The sequence below is a fragment of the Anas acuta genome, chromosome 4, assembly GCF_963932015.1.
Source record: "Anas acuta chromosome 4, bAnaAcu1.1, whole genome shotgun sequence".
NCBI lineage: Eukaryota > Metazoa > Chordata > Aves > Anseriformes > Anatidae > Anas > Anas acuta.
Window position 1 is genome coordinate 27012463 of NC_088982.1, and position 12655 is coordinate 27025117.

Sequence of the window (12655 nt, forward strand, 5' to 3'; positions counted from 1 at the left end):
ATGGTGGCAAAGTCATCCAGCAGCTCCACCTCGGATACAGAGCACCAACCCTTTGCTGTAGGGCCCATTTTCCAAATTCAACCAATTTTTTTTAGCATTTTAAACATTTCAATTTATCCAAATTATTTTTGAAGCTGAGACCCCAGAAGAAAGCCACCACTTTCATGTAGGGTCAGCACCTCACACAGGAAGAAATACCACGCCATGCTTCATAAACAGCATTCTGCTCATGCACCCCAAAAAGGAAGTCAAACATTTCATTGACTAAGACACAAGTCATCTTCCTGGCAAATCAACAGGGCTACAAAGTCCAGAGTACATCTTCCTTACCTGCAGCAACATGGCAGTCCTACGATACCATAGATTGAACATCAAGAATATTCTTTAAGTAATTAAAACACATTTCAGCTTCATCACTGTTTTAAAAGTGTCCATACACTCAATGTGTCAAGCCTATTTTCACAGGATTCATATACAACATTATCTAGGACAGGCATTACAAGATTACCATTATGTTTGAGATTTATTTCTTCCCATTCATCTGAGATTTCTTTGTAGATAGTTTGAGATTTAATTTAGGTAACAGCATACCTGTTCTGAAGTCTGTGTTGGATCAGCCTGCAGATGTTTTTCTTTTTCATTATTCTGTAAAAATTTGCCAGCGGAAAAAGCAGCATTTTTATTCTACGTTTATAAAGCTTCTCACACAACACTCAGCCCACACCTAGCGGCCTTAGACACAGCAATACAAGTGAAAACAGAGGGCAAAGATTTCTTTGTGTAACGTGAGATAGGTTATTGATGCTGTTAACTCCTATCTTTCCCACAGGGACTCACTATTGACATCCCTTTTAATATGGAGAAAGCTTGGGCAGGAGAAGGACATAATTTGTCTTTGGGGTGTCTTTCTTCAATTAGGTTAATACTCCATAAAGCAAACAATGCTGTAGGTATTATTAAATGTATTTCTGTATTTTTTGACATTTAAACTGTGCTGTCGGACAATACAGGCTTGGTGTCATTTACTCTGATCTGCTTTTTTTTTTTCAAAAAAAAAATAGATTTTACAGGCACAAGACTACATTTGTGTGCTCTACCTCATTTGATTTATGACCCTAACGCTGGTTAGGTTCCTGCGTAGGAAATTAAGAGGGGGCTGCAAGCCTCAATGGGAAACGGAAGCCTATAAACGCGGTTGGGCCTGGGCCAGTGCCTGTACGCACATCCCCACCCACCACCATTTATCACTTCTTGCACATCCTGCTATCGGTGCGCCGCATCCATCTCATTCTTCTCAACAAGCGCCTGTAGCACGTTGAGTTCGTGTTTCAGCCCCCCCTCGACTCCTGCCCCTGGCTGATTTTGGGTGGTGGATGCCCCGTGCCCACGGATGACAGAGCGCGCCCTCGCTCACCCTCGGTCAGCCTGGGGGAGCCCCACAAAACCAGGGCTGTGGCACGGGGCGCCGCTTGGCCTTTAAGGCCGAATCCTGCATCTTCCGAAGCAGCCCCATCTTACCCCTCGTCCCTGCCTGGCTGGACAGGATGCTAATTCTGGCTCTTCTGGACTGAGCCATGCATTAGTCATCAGGTCATTTATTTTATTACGCTTTTTCATCATGATCCTGATAATACTCCGACTCAAGAAAAAGATCACAAACAGCAAGAGAAGGGAGCAGTGCCTGAGGCAGAAGGGTTTCCTATCTGAACTCAGGTAAACGTATCTCACATGCAACATTTAGTTACTAACGAAAATTCGCCAAGGCAATATCTGAATGTACGCTACCAATAAGGGCTTTCCAGTTGCAGGCATACAGCTGCCTCAACAAACGTCCACCAACAATCAGTTTACGGGATTAGTCCTCCATGAACATGGGCCAGAAGCCTGTTTATAATGGGATGGCTGGCAAAAGATCTCTTCATCTCGTTTTTGAGAGGCGGATCACGTAGCTCTAAACACTTAGTCCTGATGTGAATTATTGGAACATCGCAACCTGAGTTCTGATGTACTTCATTTGGTGATTAATGGCCTTGAGGCACTTTAAAAATAAACATGGGGGAACACCAAGTATAACAGTATGGTTTTATTACAATAATAATTCCTGCCCTGGACTGCTGACATAGAAACAATCTGCGGGTCTGAGCTGAAGGGATCCATACCCAGTCAATCAAACAAGGGGGACACAAGGAAGATGGTGTAGCCAAATATTGAAGCTTGTGCTAATGCATTCAAGCTGTGCCCAGATTTTTCCCTTCCACAACACCTTGACTTAATAACATTTCAGATGTTAAGAATGTCAGAGTATTCCTCTCATGGGAGGAACAGAGTGGAGACCATGAGTGTGACTGACTGAGGCACTGACACGGGTTGCCCAGAGAAGCTGTGGGCGCCCCATCCCTGGCAGTGCTCAAGGCCAGGCTGGATGGGGTTTTGGGCAACCTGGTCTGGTGCGAGGTGTCCCTGCCCATGGCAGGGGGTGGAACTGGGTGGGCTTTAAGGTTGCTTCCAACCCAAACCATTCTGTGATTCTCTAATTTGAAACAGGAGTCAGAGGGAGAAGGGGACAGGACTACCACAAATAGGGAGGTCAACTGAAGAGAAAAATGCTCTGGGGGCACAAGGAGACAACATGGGTGCTGCCCCCAGGGCCCCAGGAAGGCTGTGAGGCCAGGCAGTGTCACAGAACAGGCACAGGGTGAGCCAGAGAGGCGCTAGAGCAGAAAAGGCACTCGCATGGGCCAGGGCGAGTGCTGCTGGTGAGGCCTTGCAGCAGGGGCCTGCACACTGCCCACCCCCTGCCGCCACCTCCCTGCCATGGCAATGGCTCCCATGGAGGAGGGTGGGAAGGGTCAGACACCCAAATTTCCCCACCCTGAAATGCAAGCCCTGCTGTTGAGTTAAGGAAACCAGGTCTGTTGTAGCCATTCCACCCTGGGGGCAGTGTGTGTGTCAGGGAGGGCCCTGCTGCATCCCAGCACCAGCCAATGCACAAAAATAACCATGGCAGAACTGTCAAAATCAGCAGTGTGTCCACATAAACGAACCCTGATTCCTAATTCTCCAAAGCCACAGAAATAACTGCAATGGATCTATGTTATAAACACCAGTAGGAGCACAGGTTTTGTCGAGTTGGCCTACCTGTAGGGTGTAGGTTTCCCTCCCGGTCAGCACGCCGCACGCCACCAGGCTCTGTCTCCTCCGGCCATGCCAGGGAGAGGATGGGCACCATTTCTATCCACAGCCCGACTGAGCAGCACGTGAAGTAGGTACAACAGCACGTACATCTCCTAGGAAGCACCAATGACTCCTGCTAGGCCTTGCCCGAACATCGGGGTCACAACAGGACCGTGTCCCAGCCTCTTCGGTGGCCTCACCGCTGACGGGCATTGCCACCACAGCAACTGCCTTGCAGGGACCTCACGGCGTGCCCATGATGATTGCAGCTTTGCTATCACCTGGGACTAAGCCAGGCACTTTTTGTGGAAGCAAATGATTTGAGTGACGTCCACACACGTTGTGCTGGAGCATTCACTGACTGAATGAACAGCAAAGCAGCTTTGGTCATTCCTTACAGTACAGTCAACGCTGGGTTAAAGCATGCCTGTTCTCCTTCAGAAATCAAGCCTCTTCTGTGAATAACGTAGGGCAATATTGTCCTTAAAAGTTAAAAGCTGCAACGCACATGTATGTCAGTGAATGCTTTTCTTCTCTCCTCTTGCTCTCACTATCTTTTATCCACTCATGCAATTTTCAACAGACGGAATAATGAGGAATAATTTGAGAATGATATACGATGGGTTTTACATGCCAGGTCTTTTTATACGCTAATAGTCGATCTGGTACTTCCTGTAACACCAGGGCAGCTAGCGCGTTTTCTCCTGCTCTCCACAAAAGAAAACAGAGAAGTAATGACCCATTGATTTAGGTACGCTGCGGCGTGCACTACGCGCGAGCCGGCTGCCTCGCAGCCAGATGCTGCACAACGACTTAATACCACTCCAGGCTCCAGACTGTACCGTAACGATGACATATCATGAAAGCCCGCAGCGAATTACAGAGACAATAACCATGCTCAGAGCCAGACACAACATTTCTTCACTCCACGCTCCCAATGTGAAAATACACGAGGTGCCATCCAGGGTGCCGGGACCCATGGGGCTGACAATCAGCGAGGTACATCAGCTGGGTTCCTGGGGCCTGCTGACCTCCTCCTGTCACCACAACATGTCACACGTTGTGCCATAAAACTATCTTCCCGTGAACAGAGCTGCTCCGGCAGGCAGCCTGGGGAGTGCCACTGGCAGATAACACAGGAGGGTGGCTTTGGGCCCTTCACACCTGCTGGATCAGCTCGTGCCCCACACAGCTTCGGGTCGCATGCCGCAATCCCCCTCTGCTCCAGCAGCAGGGAGGTGGTGTGGGCACAAGGGCATGGGGGCAGTGCGATAAGCAACCGAACTACATGCAGTGAAGCCAAATGTTGGCTACGTGAAGGACGAGATAAGAACCATAGTGGTAACACTTCACAAAGCACACTTCATACACTGCAAATGCTTTTGGACCTGAAAGTTCAGTCCAAAGGACGCTGCTGGCTCTGAAAGCCACCCTGACCGTGTGCTCCCCTCGGCTAGCAGCACGGAGCCCAAAATATGAATGAACTGAAGCAGGCTGGATCCTGTTTGGCCATTCGGCTCCAATGACTCATCTCCCCTGTACTCTCCTTAAGCTAATGACAAGGAAACAAACACGGACGGAGCGATATTAAGCTCGCACCGCTTTGGCAAAGTTGCCGTTCCCCGTGGTTTTGTCCCTAGGCACGACTTGCCAGCCAGTTGCACCAGGAGTGCAATGTGACAGCGTGGCTGTGACCCCTCTGCATTGCTGGGGCAAAGAAGAAAAGACGGTGCCAGGGTGCGGGGTGAGAGTCAGGGATGCACAGCCTTGGGGGGGGGGGGGTGCTCCTGCACACCAGCCTCCAGCCTCGCTTCCCATGCTGGTGCCGCAGCGTTTTCGCTTCTGAAGGACTGAGGCAAGGCACAATTATTAAATTAGAGTACGAGGCAGTGGAAACGCGGCCGCTTTAGGCACGATTTTATACCTGCCTGCACCGTACCCCCTCTCAGACCGCCTTGGGGTGCTGGGGTCCGACCCCTCGCCCCTCCGCACCCCCCCTGGGATCCCACCTGCGTGCAGCAGCCTCTTCTGGGGGGGGGATCGAGGGGGTGCTGCGGAGCCCCCCCCATCCCCTCATCCGCGCTGCGGGGCCGGGGGGCGGCGCTGGCCGCGGGGCGCTGCCGTCGGGGCCGCACCGAGAGACGCCGCCCCCGCCGGGGGGGGCCCGGCCCGGCCCCCGTGGGCACGGCGACACCGGCGGCAGGCGGAGGGCAGCAGAGCCGAGCCCAGCCCTGCACAGCCGGGATGCGGGCTCCGGCCGCCGCCCGGCTCTGAGCGCCCCCTCTGCTCCCCCCCCGGAGCCTCCGGGGCTCGTCGGGGCGCCCATGGCCGGCTCGGAGCAGCCCCCGGCGGCGGCCGGGACCGACGGGGGGCTCGGGGACCGCTCCCTGAGCCAGGGCTTGAGCGTGCTGGTGGGGCTGGCGCTGTGCGTGACCATGCTGGGGCTGGGCTGCGCCGTGGAGCTGGGGCAGCTGGGCCAGCAGCTGCGGCGGCCCGTGGGGGTGCTGCTGGCGCTGCTGGGGCAGTTCGTGGCCATGCCGCTGCTGGCCTTCCTCCTCGCCCTCCTCTTCGCCCTGGACGAGGTGGCGGCCGTGGCCGTGCTGCTGTGCGGCTGCTGCCCCGGGGGAAACCTCTCCAACCTCATGTCGGTGCTCGTCGACGGGGACATGAACCTCAGGTAGGCGCCCTGCCGAGCCCCCTGCCCCTGCCTTGAAACACCCCAGGGAGGGGGTGATCTGGCGGCGATCCGGCGGTGATCCGGCGTCTCTGTCCCTCGCAGCATTATCATGACCGCCTCGTCCACGCTGCTGGCCCTGTTCCTGATGCCGCTGTGCCTCTGGGTGTACAGCCGCCACTGGATCAACACGGCGCTGGTGCAGCTGCTGCCCCTGGGGGCGGTGAGCCTGACGCTGGGCAGCACCCTGCTGCCCATCGGCCTGGGGGTGCTCGTCCGATACCGGCACCCCCGCGCCGCCGACCTGCTGGTTAAGGTAGGGACCCCCCGACGGGGCGGCCTGGGAGGGCACCCCGGGGACGGGGAGGGAGGTCCCCGGGGGGCTGTGGTGGAAGGTGGTGGTGGGAATGAGAGGGAAAGGCAGGGGAAGGGCAGGGGGTGCAGGCTGAGCCCCCAAGGGGAGGCTGCCCCCTGTCCCTGCTGCGCCTGGGGCTGGGGAAGCCCACTGAAGGCACAGCCACTCTCCCTCAGACCATGCAGGCAAAATGACCTCGCGGCGAAAGGAACGGGCAGCACAAGCCCACTGCTCTGATTTCCCATCAAATCACCCTGAAGGACAATGGTTGGGGCGATTTCAGCCCCTTCCCTTCTTGGGATAAGAGCAAAGACCTCCAAACTCCTGGGCAAGGAGCAAAGACAGGAACAGCAGCACAGCCACCCTCTGCAATTCACTCTCTGTCAAGCCTCTAGTTGCTTTTAAACTAATAACCCCTGTGTCATTTGTCAATGTCTGTGTCTGTGCCAGATCTCCCTGTGGTCCCTCCTGGTGACTCTGGTGATCCTGTTCATCCTGACGGGGACCATGCTGGGACCAGAGCTGATGGCACACATTCCTGCATCCGTCTACGCCATCGCGGTGCTGATGCCTCTGGCGGGGTACGCCTTGGGATACGGCTTAGCCACCGTCTTTAAAATGCCCCCGCACTGCAGGAGAACGGTCTCGTTGGAAACAGGGTGCCAAAACGTCCAGCTCTGCACCGCCATCCTAAAACTCACCTTCCCCCCGCAGCTCATAGGGAGCATGTACATGTTCCCCTTGCTTTACGCGCTGTTTCAGTCGGCAGAAGCGGGACTCTTTGTGCTGGCGTACAAGATGTATGGGAGAGACAGCTACAAACAAGAGGCGCTCGGCGAAGAGGAAGACACGGATATTTCCTACAAGAAGCTGAAAGAAGAGGAGGTGGCTGACACCTCGTACGGCACGGTGACCGCGGAGGAGCGCGGCTCGGTTCCGATGGAGCCGACGCAGACCGCGCTTTAGGCACGACACCACGGTGATGCCCAGGGCCGGGCCCACCGCTGTTCCAGCTGCTCCCATCGTATGAGGTGATGTGTGTGTGTGTGTTGCCGTTGTGTTTCCTCAAACGTGTGTATAAAAATTACAAAAAAAGAAGAAAAAAAGGAAAAAACTACCATTGCGACGCATCCCGATGACCATACATCTTCGTGCAAGGAGGCCCCCATCCACCTGAGCACAGCAGGAGCGGTGCGAGGAAGGAGCCCAGCGTTTTGGAGGAGTCGAAGCGATGCAGCACCAGGGCGGGCGGGTGGGCGAAGCACCTTGCACGCGTGTACCCCCGTGCTCCCCCCGCTGTAACGCCGCCGCGCTCCTTGTCCTCCCCGCAAATACACGGCCGAGCTGAGCCAAACGTGGTCCCCGCTGCTTCATCCCGCGGGGGGCTCGGGTAGGGAGGGCTGCACGGCCCCGGGACCCCTCCGGCAGGGCCGGGGCCGGGAGGAGGCTGCGGGGCAGGCGCCGTCGGGGGCGGGCGGGAGGGGGCCGTGCCCCACCCCGGGGGTATTTAAGGCCCCCGGGGGGCAGCGCTGAGCCCTGCGCGATGTCGGAGGAGGCGATGGAGAGCTACCTGTATGCCGCCTACCCGCCCTACTCCTACCGCTACCCGCAGCCCAAGGGCAAGGCGGGGGCTGCGGGCGGCTGGCGGCCCCGGGGGGGCGGCTACTTCTCGGCTTATGGGGAGGCAGCAGCGGCGGCGGCCGAGTACTTCGACAACTACCAGCGGGCGCAGCTGAAGGCCATCCTGTCGCAGGTGAACCCCAACCTGACGCCGCGGCTCCGCAAGGCCAACACCAAGGAGGTGGGCGTGCAGGTGAACCCGCGGCAGGACGCCTCGGTGCAGTGCTCGCTGGGGCCCCGCACGCTGCTCCGCCGCCGGCCCGGCCCCGCCGCCAGGCTCCGCGAAGCCGATGCGGAGCAGGATGCGGAGCGGGATGCGGAGCGGTACCCGGAGCAGGAGCAGGGCAGCCCCGCCACCACCAGCACCCGCGCCGTGCGCTTCCCCCGCACCATCGCCGTCTACTCGCCCGTGGCGTCCCGCAGGCTCACCGCCTTCCTGGAGGAGCCCGAGCAGGAGCCCCCCGCCGCCGGGGAGGAGGCGGCCGAGAAGCAGCGGCGGGAGGCGGAGGCGGCCGCCGTGCGGGCCAGCTGGGAGAAGCCCCCCGAGGGTGAGGGCGAGGCCAAGGCTGAGGCTGAGCCGCTGGAGCAGCGCCCGGCCGCTGCCCCGGGGCCGGAGGGGAGCCGGGAGCAGGAGGAGAAGGAGCAGGAGAAGGAGGAGAAGGAGCAGGAGGAGAAGGAGCAGGAGGCGCGGGCAGAGCCGCCGGCAGCCGCCCAGAAGCGGGAGGCGGCCCCGGGCAAGACCCGGCTGCGCTTCCAGGTGAGGGGCGGCGGGGAGCGGGGCGGGTCCGGGGCGAGCCCCCCCACCCCGCTAACAGCTGTCCCCGGCAGTTCCTGGAGCAGAAGTACGGCTACTACCACTGCAAGGACTGCAACATCCGCTGGGAGAGCGCCTACGTCTGGTGCGTGCAGGGCACCAACAAGGTAAGCTCAGCCCAGGGCCCCCCACCGCCCCCGTCCTGCCCCCCAAAACTGACCCCCCGCCTGCCCCCCAGGTCTATTTCCGCCAGTTCTGCCGGACCTGCCAGAAGTCCTACAACCCGTACCGCGTGGAGGACATCACCTGCCAGGTAAGGGGCGTCCCCCCCGCCTCGCCCCGCCGTGTTTGGGGTCAGGGCGCCGACCGCTGCCTCGCCCCGCAGAGCTGCAAGCAGACGAGGTGCACCTGCCCCGTGAAGCTGCGCCACGTGGACCCCAAGAGGCCCCACCGCCAGGACCTCTGCGGGAGGTGCAAGGGGAAACGCCTCTCCTGCGACAGCACCTTCAGCTTCAAGTACATTATCTGAGGGGGTGATGGGGGTTTGCGTTGGTTTCGGGGCTCTTCTACGAGACTGCGAGTAGAGCAGAGGTTTTTTGTTGTTGCTGTTATTGTTTGAGGATGCTTAGCGAGGTGTAGCTGGGAAAACATGTGATTAAAAGTATTGCAAAGCACTCTCAGGTGATCAGGTGGGTTTGTGCCCAGCTCAGAGGGTTGCAGCTTCCATAACTTGCATAAGGAAGGACCCTACAACTAATGTTTTGCAAACTAGTCGTGGTCTTGGCATCACTGTCTTGATGGTAGCACGTTGTAGAATGTCAGATGGGAAAGGATGTCTGTTACTCCTCCTGCACTGAAAGTTCAACCACTTGAACATCAGAACATCACAGTAGGCAGTAGAGCATCACTTGTGAACAAAATGCCCAGTTGCCCACTTACTGGGCACACTGGTACTCCATGCAGCAAGTCTCCTGTACCTGCTGTTCATCTCTGGCTAATGGTGGAGAGAAGTGCTCTGTGGGAGCTAAGCTGCTTCTACTGGCACAGCCGGTCTGTGCCTGGCTCTGGCTCAGCTGGTGGTCTTGTGCTGTAGATTAGGGCCAAAAATGCTTGTGGTGGTCCTGAGGCATCTTCAGGGACAGCTCTCACAACTCCCTGGGGAAAGGAGTCACTGGTGTTAGCGGCTTCTCATAAATAGATCACACATCTTACTTCCACTGGGTTATCAGGAGAAGTGACCCTTCACAGGCTCAGAAGTGTAACACTGCATCTCCCTGGCTTCCCTCTGTACCTGCAGATGACACACACAGAGCTGTGCACTTGGCTTTCACTTAGATCTAGAGGTGGTTTTGCTGTCTTCTGTTGGGAAAGGACCAAACCCCTGCGCTCTGCTGGGGCTCTTGGTATAGTGAAGGCAGAACCAGCAGTGTCCAAAGCCTGTTTTTGCTGTCAAGGGCCTCAGCAGAGAGGCAGTGTTACAAGCTGGCTCTGGCACCACAGAACTGCCACCTGGACAGACTCATGAATTGGTTAAAATCCTATGCCCTCTGCCTCGTAGCTCAGGAGCTGGGTAAACTGATGGGACATGTACTTTCCTGAGAATGCTAATAAAGCTGTGAACTTTGAAATTAAGCATTATGCTGGCCTAAGCCTCTTGGAGAACTCTTTAAGGTAACTTCTTTTTGGGAAAGACTGATTTCTCCATCAAACTGACCTGTGCCTGCACCTGGCTTGTGTGATTCCCCCCTCCCTAAAGAGAGCAAGGGGGAAGCAGCCTGTGAACAGCTGCAGTAGCTGCTTTTCTTAAGGAAACTTGTATGGCAGGCTAGGCACAGGTTCTCCTCTGTACCCACGAGTGTCCATTTAGAGGGGCAGGGTTAATTCTGTAGCTCAGCTGGAACACAGAACTCCTCTTGCTGTTAACTCCTCCTTTATTTTAACGCGTCCCTTGAACTTACTGCAGTAGCTTCTCATAGTTCTGGCATTCAGATCTTTAGCAGTAAGGTATAATGAATCACTGCTAATTTATCGCATAGTAATTTTATTCTTGCTTCACTACTTGCTATAGCAGCCAAACTCATTCTGGGAATGAGTAGCAGACCCACCAACCCCAGAGCAGGAGCTGTTTTATTTCGTGCTTCCCTTAGAAGCACTCTCCCCAGTATCACAAAGGATACTTTACTAGCTCACTAGAAGACTTTTGGTTCCATCCTTGCCATGTTCAGCTTGGAAAGTAGATGGTGCCTTAATCCTGCCTATGGCTCCAGTGCTGGAGGCAGAGGCAGGTCTGCTCTCCTACCTACCCACAGGCTACCTCAGCTCCCAATAGTAATGGTGATCTGGGCTGCTTTTTTTTTTTTTTTTTTTTAAGTTTTTCCTGAGCATATTTCTCTCAAGGGATGTTCGTGTACTCATTTTCCTGTTTGCCTCCCCTCTAAGAGCTATAGTTTTTCCTGATGCAGCGTGTGAGACTGACTGTTACAAGTGTTCACTGTGGTAATGACTTTGAGAAATCGTTTTGTGCTGTGTCCATATGAAATGTTACGGCAGCAAACAGAAACATGAGCAGCTGAGCACTTCCTACTCATACGGATATTCTCACAAGCATTGCTTTGAGGATTACTTGCTGTGAACAGGCCGGCTCCTGTGATTATCAGTAACAGCCCGGAGTGGAGCTGAGCATGCCTTAGCACTGGTCTCTGTCAGCAGCTGCTGCTGTTGCAAGGTGTGTGGCCAGAGGAGGAGTGGGTGCAGCTGGTCAGTGCTGCAGGTGAGCTTCAGCAGGGTTCAGGCAGCTGGCTGAGGGCTGGGCCTGGGCCGGCCTTCACCTGTTGTGAGGTTTTGGGCCTGGGCAGAGTGGGAGTGCAGTGGGTAGGGATATGAAACGAGCTTTCCTTCGTGCTATGTCATTCCTTAATGCAGCAGTAGCTCTGACTGCCCATCCTCTTATGTAAATGCATTCAGTGCTTTTACTTGATGCCACAGTAACAATCCCGTACCCTGTTCCGCTTTACTGCTCTGTCATGTCCTTGACAGCAGATGCTGTGTGTTATGGACACTGGGTCCTAGATCCAGCAGAAAGAAGGAAAGCTGACTGTGACCTCTGTGATCATGCAAAGCAGGAAGGAACAGAGCTGTCAGTTCTTCAAAGATACCTTGAACTTGCCCTGTACGGCTTCTTCATGAAGTCTTTGCAGACATTAGCTCAGTCAGGGCTGTGTTCAGCACATCTCACAGAGGTGTCTGACATCTTGCTGGGTTTCAGACAGCCTCTACTGCTGAGAGGTTTAGCACATACCTTGCTTGGGGTGGAGCGGCTGGCAAGCTGTGCAGAGGGAAGGATCTGGGGGTTGGTCAATGCGTGGCAGAACATGAGCCAGCAGCGTGCCCAGGTGGCCGAGAAGGCCAACGGCATCCTGGCCTCTATCAGTAGTGGAGGCAGCAGGAGCAGGGAGGTGATCATCCATCCCCCTGTGCTCTGCTCTGGTGAGGCTGCACCTCGAGTACTGTTCAGTTTTGGGCCCCTCACCACATGGATAACAAGGCCCTGAGGAGTGTCCAGAGAAGGGCTGTGAAGCTGGTGAGGGGCCTGGAGCACAAGTCCTGTGAGGAGCGGCTGAGGGAGCTGGGGGTGTTTAGTCTGGAGGAGGCTCGGGGAGACCTCATTGATCTCTGCAACTCCCTGAAAGGAAGCTGTGGGGAGCTGGGGTCGGTCTCTTCTCACAGGTAACTCGTGATAGGACTGGAGGGAATGCCCTCAAGTTTTGCCAGGGGAGGTTTGGATTAGAAATGAGGAGACATTTCTTCTCAGGAAGAGCTGTCAGGCATTGGGGTGGGTTGCCCAGGGAGGTGGTGGAGTCACTGTCCCTGGGGGTGTTCAAGGAAAGTTTGGATGTGGTGCTGAGGGATGTGTTTTAGTGGTGGTGGTGGTAGGGGGATGGTTGGACCGGATGGTCTTGGAGGCCTTTTCTGTGGTACCTGGCACCAGGCGATGCATGGTGACAGCTTCTGCAGTAGTCAAGAGTGAGTAATTTTGGAGAAGTGACAACCAGCAAGAACAGTGTTCAACCTGGCCTAA

At 55.8% G+C, this 12655-nt stretch overlaps 2 protein-coding genes across 2 annotated transcripts; both read left to right on the top strand.

The window, feature by feature from the left end:
* The first annotated feature begins 5324 nt into the window (after window positions 1-5324).
* Window positions 5325-7561, top strand: SLC10A4 (solute carrier family 10 member 4). The gene is made up of 3 exons (XM_068680305.1): window positions 5325-5851; window positions 5954-6164; window positions 6654-7561. Exons 1-3 carry the CDS (start codon window positions 5499-5501, stop codon window positions 7167-7169), a joined length of 1080 nt encoding a protein of 359 aa, XP_068536406.1. The 5' UTR covers window positions 5325-5498; the 3' UTR covers window positions 7170-7561.
* A 161-nt stretch (window positions 7562-7722) lies between these two features.
* Window positions 7723-10209, top strand: ZAR1 (zygote arrest 1). The gene is made up of 4 exons (XM_068680303.1): window positions 7723-8580; window positions 8652-8744; window positions 8816-8890; window positions 8963-10209. The coding sequence occupies exons 1-4, from the start codon at window positions 7747-7749 to the stop codon at window positions 9104-9106; spliced, it is 1146 nt and encodes a 381-aa protein (XP_068536404.1). The 5' UTR covers window positions 7723-7746; the 3' UTR covers window positions 9107-10209.
* Window positions 10210-12655: the final 2446 nt, after the last annotated feature.